Source organism: Furipterus horrens, unplaced genomic scaffold (genome assembly GCF_987537825.1).
Source record: "Furipterus horrens unplaced genomic scaffold, mFurHor1.1.pri manual_scaffold_4, whole genome shotgun sequence".
Classification (NCBI taxonomy): Eukaryota; Metazoa; Chordata; class Mammalia; order Chiroptera; family Furipteridae; genus Furipterus; species Furipterus horrens.
In genome coordinates, this window is record NW_028327174.1 from 199062769 (window position 1) to 199070273 (window position 7505).

Genomic DNA, 7505 nt, shown 5'->3' on the forward strand with positions numbered 1-7505 from the left:
AAGGCTGCGTCCTTGCAAACGGCTCCCACTGTGGGAACGGTGGGCAGAGCGTACCTTCAAGGGCGGGGAGGGAGCGAGGAGCCTCCAGTGGCCTGGGTCCCACTCAAGGCCAACTGGGGGTCACATCCTCCCAGGGACCTTCTCCAACACCCAGGAGGTATGGCTGGGACCCTGCCCACTGCTGACACTCAAGTCCCCAGACAGGCCTCCCCCCCTGCACTCTTACCCCCTCCCTCAGCTCCGGAACCAGCCCGACCCCCAGGGCTGGGCCAGGAGAGAAGGCAGGAGGCAGCCAGGTGAGGAAGAAGGGATAAGATGGGCTTCACCAGGCGTCAGCCAAGGTCAGAACCGAGGCCATGGGTCTGCACAGGCCTGGAGCCAGCGCAGAGATGCGTGGGCCCTGCGTGGGTGTGGCCACAAACTCAGAGGTGGCCTCGTGTGGAGACGCCATGTGTGCGCCCAGCGGCGTGTGCCTGGCCGCTAGAAGCTGCAGAGCCACTGCCTTCACGGAGCCGGCGCTGACGGGGCTTGGGGCGCGCAGAGGTTCACAGGCGCCTGGAGGAGCCGGGGTTCCCCAGGCATGCCTGAGCTGGGCCACGGCCCCTCCTGCCGCACACCCTTCCCTACCCGCCTCCCCAGTTCATACCGGGGAGCACTGGCCACTCTGCTCCCTGACTTTAAGGGTCTAGAATATTCCATCCAGCAACTCCTTGGTGACCCAGGGCCCTGCCCCTCCCCTAGTTAAAATTCTCTGGGGCTCCACTGTCAGTCCGCCCTCACCCAACAGACACCAAAGACTCAAAGATACCTTTAAAAAAAAATAATTGTTTTTAGAGAGAGGGGAAAGGAGAAAGAGGGAGAGAACATCACTGTGTGGTTGCCTCTCACTCGGCCCCCAACTGGGGACCTGACGTGCAACCTAGTCATGTGCCCTGACTGGGAATCGAACCAGCAACACTTGCTTTGCCGACTGACACTCAATCCACTGAGCCACAGCAGCCAGGTTGAAGATACCTTTTAAGGTCAAAGAGAGTAGCAGGGGTGGAGCCCCTGGGCCTGCTAGTGGGGATGAGAGGGGTAGGGGGTGGCCATGGGGTCTTGGAGCTTTGGTGGCAATATCCTGGAAGCTTTGCTCATCGCCACTTCCTGCCCTTTCATCACCCAGCCAGGCGGGCAGGGCAGGGCCTGGGGGGCCTCTCTGCCTCGGGATGGCCGAGGCTGCGTCCTGCCCACCAGCTTAAAATCCTGTCCAAAGCCCCTTCCTTCAGCACCTGCAGCCCCAGAGCCCAGACCAGGGTGCTGGTTGCTGAGCAGTAGGTGGGAAGAGCCAGTGAGGTTCCTGTCGGTTTCCTGAGGCCAGTGAGCCCTCAGTTCAGCCTCAGGGCAGGCATCCAGACAGCCTCGGCCCTCCTGGTTACATCTGGGAGACACTGCCGAGGGGCTGAGACCCATCCCCGCCTCCCAGAGACAGACAAACCCCCAGGGAGGAAACTGCTGTCCAGGACACAGCTGAGATCAGCCATGGGGACCCAGGCTGGGCCACTGGACTCCACAGACCCAGGCTGTGGCCAAAGATGGAGATGGTCTCAGCGGCCTCTCAAGGACGAGGCCAAGTCCTTGTGCTCCCTGTGACCCAAAGCACCTGGTGTCCAGAGCAGTAGGGTGGAGAGCTGCCTTCAAACCCTAGTCCCCTCACCCAGCGCAGGGCCCCTCCCCCGCCCCCCCCCCCGTATGGTCCCCCCACCAGGGTGCAGCTGGGACTGCAGCCTCCACTCTGTTTTTGCTAGGCAGCCACACGTTTGGCTGGAGTGCCCAACTTGGGGTCTCTGCCCACTGGACCCACAGGAAGGGTCAAGTCCAAGGGGGTCAGCTTCGGTCCAGGTGTGCTCCTGCGAAGGGGGCATGGAGGAGGAGAGGGGCCACGCTAGGCGGGAGCCCTTCCAGATCGGCCTCTGAGGAGGGGTTCTCACCCTGTGCCAGGGTTGGCAGAGAGCCCCTGGGAGGGCCAGGAGCTGGGCTTTGAGACCTCAGGAAATATACTATGTCCTTCCTTGTCGGGAATGTCCACTCTTCGCTCCCCCACCCTTCCCTGTCCCTGTCCCTTCTAAGAACCAGGAAACTGGACGTGATCTGGCGGGGTGAAGCATTCTCTGAGCTCATTGGGCGCTGGTGGGAGGAGTCTCACTGCAAATACCCCACCCTGGCCTGGGGCCGAGCAGGGGCTCCGGGAGGTCAGAGATGACAGCCCGTATCTGATTACCTGACCACGGAACACAAACGGGGCCACCCAGAGCAGAGGGAAGGGGCACAGACAATGCACAGCGAGCCCTCGTCCTGGCGGCAGTGTGGAGCTCTGGGAAGTCCCTCATTTCTCCCCCGGACCTCCTACCCTCCATCTTGCACAATCCTGCCCCGGGGGAAAGGGGCAGAAATCTTACCAAATGTTTCAGCGGGAGTTGCTGGAAGTTACCTCACCCTTCCTGAACTTGGCAAAGGACAAATTACCCCACCCTGGGGTGAGCCGGGGAACAGGTGGACCATAAATAGGGCCCCCAGGCCAGCCTCCTCTCTCACCTCCTCCTCCTTCACCACCTGCCAGGCTCAGCAGCTACCTCTGCCCTGAAACCATGCCCCACGGTCTCCTGTGGTTCGCCCTCGCCCTGCTGGGCGCCCTGCAGACCCAGGCCCAGGACTCCACCATAAACCTGATCCCAGCGCCACCTCTGTCCAGGGTCCCGCTGCAGCCCAATTTCCAAGATGACCAGGTGAGGGGCCTGGGAGCCGTGGTGGGGCAGAGGGAGGAGGGGCGGAGTCTTAGGGCGCGTGTTAGGACAGGATGGGCCCAGGCTTCAGCTCAGTCTGCCCGTGGGTCCCCTGAAGGAAGCCATGACCCATGCCCCCACCCCACCCCGGCCTTGCTCACCTGCCCAGGTGCACACTCTCTCTCCCATAATCTCCACGGTCCACACAAGGTGGGTGCATGTTCTGTTCCTCTGCATGATGAGGACACTGAGGCTCAGGGGGACCAGCCGGCCACTGCCAAGGGTCACTACATCCCTGTCAGACTCAGGGCTCCCCCCTGGCCTGCCGGCCTCCAGCTGCTGCCGGTTCATCAGTGCAGGCCCCCTCAGGCCTGCGGCCCTGATAGCGGGGCTCCTGGTTCTGGGCTGGGCTGCCCAGAGGTGCATGCAGGGACAGAGGGGTAGGGGACCTCTGGGGCCCACTCTGCCTATCACCAGCCCCCTGCAGTTCCAGGGGAAGTGGTATGTCGTGGGTCTGGCTGGGAATGCAATTTCAAGTGAAGATCAAGGCGAGTTTAAGATGTACACCACCACCTACCAGCTGAAAGAAGACCACAGCTACAATGTCAGCTCCACCCTGCTCAGGTGAGAGCCACCATGTCCTGGGAGAGCATGGGAGACACGGGGGCTGCCTGGTGGGACAGTTCTGAGAGGCAGACCAATAGGGAAACAGCAAGATGAGAGTGGGGGACGAATGTCCAAGGTGGAGAGGACAGTGTACAGGGAAGGCCACTAAGGGGAGACAACCCTGAAGAGGGAAGGATGGGGGATTCTTGGGGGGAGGGTCTGAATAGGGTCAGGCGGCCCAGGGCAGCCCGAACAGGAACAGCCAGGGATAGGCTCAGACTGGGTTGGGGGTGGGGATAGGGACAGCCCCAGGCCTCCTGCCGTGGTGGGGATGGGCTGGGCTGGACCCGGGGCATCAGAACTCTGACCCCTCCAGCTGCAGCCCTGGCCCCCACCTCATCCAGCCCAGGGGGGCCAAGCCTGCATGTCTCCTCCTTCACCCACACAACTCTCTCACCACGCCCCCAGGAACCAGCACTGTGACTACTTTATCAGAACTTTCGTCCCAACTTCCCAGCCTGGAGAGTTCACCCTGGACAACATTAAGGGTGAGTGCTGAGTGATGTGGGCCCTGGGGTTGCGTGCCAGGCACAGGGTCCTCCCAGAGAGGGGACAGGACTCCCTGCGCCTGCACACCGATGCTGCCCTGTGTGGGGCTGGGGAGAAAGGAGCTGCTTTGTCCAGTCAGCCAGGGCTCACCCCTCACTGTCCACCCCACAGCTTACTCGGGACTGCAGAGCTACACCGTGCGGGTGGTGACCACCAACTACAACCGGTTTGCCATTGTGTTCTTCAAGAAGGTTTCCCAAAACCAGGAGTACTTCAAGGTCACCCTCTATGGTGGGTCTTCACCCACCCCCAGGCGGGACCCAACTCCTGGTCACATTCCAAGGAGGGGAGGGGCCCATCCCCACCCAGCCCTCGAAGGTCCCCTCCTGTGCCATCTCTACCCCTAGCCCCCCAGAGGCCAGGGCAAGAGGGTTTTCCAAAGACCCTCCATGAGGAAGGAGTCTGAGGCTCGTTCATCCATTCGACAATATTAATGGTGTGTCTGCTGGCCACTCGCTGGCCATCTTGACCACAGGGAGGACCAAGGAACTACCCCCTGAACAGAAGGAGAACTTCATCAGCTTCGTCAACTCCCTGGGTCTCTCCAATGACAACATCCTCTTCCCTGTCCCAATCGGTAATGGCCACTTGGGGAGAGGAGAAAGGGACATGGGGACTGTCTAGGTCTGATGTTGTCCCACCAGGGGAAAGGGGAGAGGAGGGACTCGGTCCCCAGCTCTAGTCACTGGAGCCCCCTGGGAGCCACTTTGGGTCCAGAAAGACCATGCCCCACCCCAGGGGTCTGTGGAGCCCCCAGGGATCAGGGTCCCAAGTGCTCTTCCCTGTTAGGTAGTTTGGACTTACCTAGATGAGCATTTCAGGCCAAGTCCAAGTTTTCCTAGTCTTATTGCCCAGGGCAGCCTCCCCCGGTACCCCAGATCCTGCTCTCCTGGGCCATGTCCTCCTCACACTCCCAAGCCGCTTTGTACTGGGCCACCACCCCCTCTACCCCAGCTTCTGCTGTTCTGGGCTACCTCCGCCCTCAGCCTGGGACTTGCTCACCACTGACTTGGGAGATGCCCCATCTCCAGGCGATCTGGCAGGCTACTCAAAGAGCCACCAGCCTTGCCAAAGCTGAGGGGTTGCCAGGGCTCATCGGGCTAATGGGCAGGAGACCTGGGTGCCCAAGCAGGTGGCTGGGCCTCATTTGCCTCCTCTAGAGAACAGGTGATCCCCCCCAGGTCTCCTCATGCCTCTCTCCAGATTCCCTCCCCCCCCTCATCTGCCCCTCTGCCGCCCCATCCCTGGAGGGAACCCCTAGATCTGCTGCTGCTGCTGGGCTGGGCCGGGGCCTGGGGTAGGCCAGGGGCAGTGAAGGGGTCCTGGTGGGCAGGGGTCACACACACCCCTGCCCACTGTGACGGATGATCTCCCCCACAGACAAGTGCATCGATGGCCAGTGAGCATGTGGTGAGTGCAGCTGGGGACAGGGCTAATGGGAGCCAAAGTGCAGCGGCCTGCTGTCCCCCCACTCGACACTGTTGCCGTTGTGACTCTCCTGTGTCCCTCTCGGGTGCCTCCTGTCTCTCTCCTTCCTCATTGCCCTCATATCAACGTCTGCTCAAGATGGCACCCAGCTGCCCCCAGCAGCCCGGACACCAATGACAAAGCCAGGAGCCTTCTCCCAGTTCAGCCCACCAGCTGCTCCCTAGGCCCCCATGCTGATGGAATCGCTCCTTGACTGCTAAATAAATGCATGTCCCCAGTCTCCGAGTCTGTGCTCCTTGCCCCATGGGCCATCTGGGAGGAAGGAGGGGGTGAGAAGCGGGCTCTCAACATCACTCCCAGACCTCCCTTGAGGTCCTCAGTGAGGGATGGAGGCCACAGAACCTGAGTGCATCTTTGACTAAACACTTCCTAGTTCCCAATCCTAGGCCTACCACCAGGCCAATGGTAGCCTTCGCATGTCCTTGCCTTTGAGGGGTACCCAGTCCAATGGAAACACTGATGGGCCCACACCTCATGCCTACACGCAGTCACCTACAACAGGTCCTAGAGCAAAGGCTCAATCATGGCCAGGGAGCTGGACAGGGAAGGCTGGGGTGCTGTCACCCCCAACTAACCAGGACCCTTGTGGGTTCTAGAAGACGGCAGCCAGGTTAGGAGGGGTGCCCAGTCAGTAAAGCAGAGGAATGCCCAGCATGAGGCTGTGCCAGGCAGAGAGGGTCACCAGGGGTAGGCCTCTGCCCCTTTGTCAGCCTCCTGTGGTCCCAGTGCTCCTGCCCCCACTGATGGGTGGCGCTGTCCATGCTGACTCCATTCAGAGCACTGTCCCTCACCTACACCTCTATGGTGACCTCTTGGATCACCAGGGGCAGGGCTGGGGGAGGTGAAGGGGAGGATATGCTGCTGGGGATCCAGATTCCAGATTGCTTGAGGGCTCCAGGCCTGCACCACCCCTTGACTGGGTTCGTATCTGGGGCCTGACCAGCTCCTATCCACCCATGGGCTGCAGCTGTAGCCCCTCTGAGTCTGCATCACATACAGGAACTCCCTCTCTGGCCTCTTCTCCCCTTGCAAGGTCAGAGGCCAGAGACCAGGGGAGAAACATGCAGATTTAGGGATGAGCAACAGACCCTCAGGGAGACATACAGATTCCCAGAAACATGCACAGATACAAACCACACAGACACAGCAGGTGGATGCAAATGCTCATGCATGGAGCCTGCACAGATATGCATGATGCATGTATCCACCCCTCTGAGCACCCGGCTGCCCCCAGGCTTCCTCCCAGCACCCTCCCAGAGCCAAATATCCATCCCTCTCCAGGAACGGCCCACCTGCTCCATCCGTGGTCTTTCTCCCAGGGGACTGTGAGGGTGTAGTCAGGCCCACTTGGGGAGGTGTGGAGGCTTGGCTGGAGAGTGGCTGATTGGGGGACTGGAGCAAGGATACCCACACCTTATAGTCAAGGGGTCACCAAAATTCTTTAGGCACTGGTTCAGCTGAGGCCTCACCTGCACTCAACTTAGTTCAGAGAGAAGGCGGAGGCGCTGCCCATATGTGGCCCTGATTACAGGCTGTAGACTCCCCCTTCCTCAGGTGAAATAGTGGGACGCCTTCTGGGACAGAGAAGATCCCTCCCTGCTGTCATAGTCAAGAAGTATAACTGGGCCTGACCCCTATCCTGAGGTTGGCCTTAACAACCAGTGTGACAGCAAGATCATCTGTGGCAACAGCTACAGGAGTCCCACTAAGTGAGCCCCTCTCCCCTGGGACATGCGCCTCACTCTTAGCTGGAGTCCTGGAAAAGATCACACGTCTGGGTCCATCCAGCTCAGGAACGACATTGGCTAGCTGGGTGACTGTGGGCAGGCCTCCTTTTCCCAGCTAATAAAAGCGGTGGGGGTGTTGGCAGCTGGTCCGATTTTATCCCGCAGCTTTCCTTGACCGACAGCCATGCAGCCCTCTGCCACACAGACGGTGACTTTAAAGGAGGCTGAGAACGAAAACGGTCCCGACGCCACAGGTCTTTAGAAACCCTGCGTCTCAGATATCGCCCACGCGCAGGTGCGGGCTGGAACACCC

General features: G+C 60.6%; 1 protein-coding gene across 1 annotated transcript; it reads left to right on the plus strand.

Annotated features, from left to right (window-relative positions):
• Window positions 1-2556: 2556 nt before the first annotated feature.
• On the plus strand, window positions 2557-5682 carry LCN2 (lipocalin 2). The gene is made up of 6 exons (XM_090274796.1): window positions 2557-2765; window positions 3250-3386; window positions 3837-3916; window positions 4089-4208; window positions 4453-4554; window positions 5358-5682. The coding sequence occupies exons 1-6, from the start codon at window positions 2628-2630 to the stop codon at window positions 5378-5380; spliced, it is 600 nt and encodes a 199-aa protein (XP_090130922.1). The 5' UTR covers window positions 2557-2627; the 3' UTR covers window positions 5381-5682.
• The last annotated feature ends 1823 nt before the right edge of the window (window positions 5683-7505 follow it).

What these genes read in the sequence shown, in the direction of transcription:
- LCN2 (XM_090274796.1), top strand. Translation starts at nt 2,628, where the DNA reads ATGCCCCACGGTCTCCTGTGGTTCGCCCTCGCCCTGCTGGGCGCCCTG. An exon ending in GTCAGCTCCACCCTGCTCAG is followed by an intron (nt 3,387 to 3,836) that starts GTGAGAGCCACC and finishes CCACGCCCCCAG; the next exon opens with GAACCAGCACTGTGACTACT. An exon ending in CTTCAAGGTCACCCTCTATG is followed by an intron (nt 4,209 to 4,452) that starts GTGGGTCTTCAC and finishes TCTTGACCACAG; the next exon opens with GGAGGACCAAGGAACTACCC.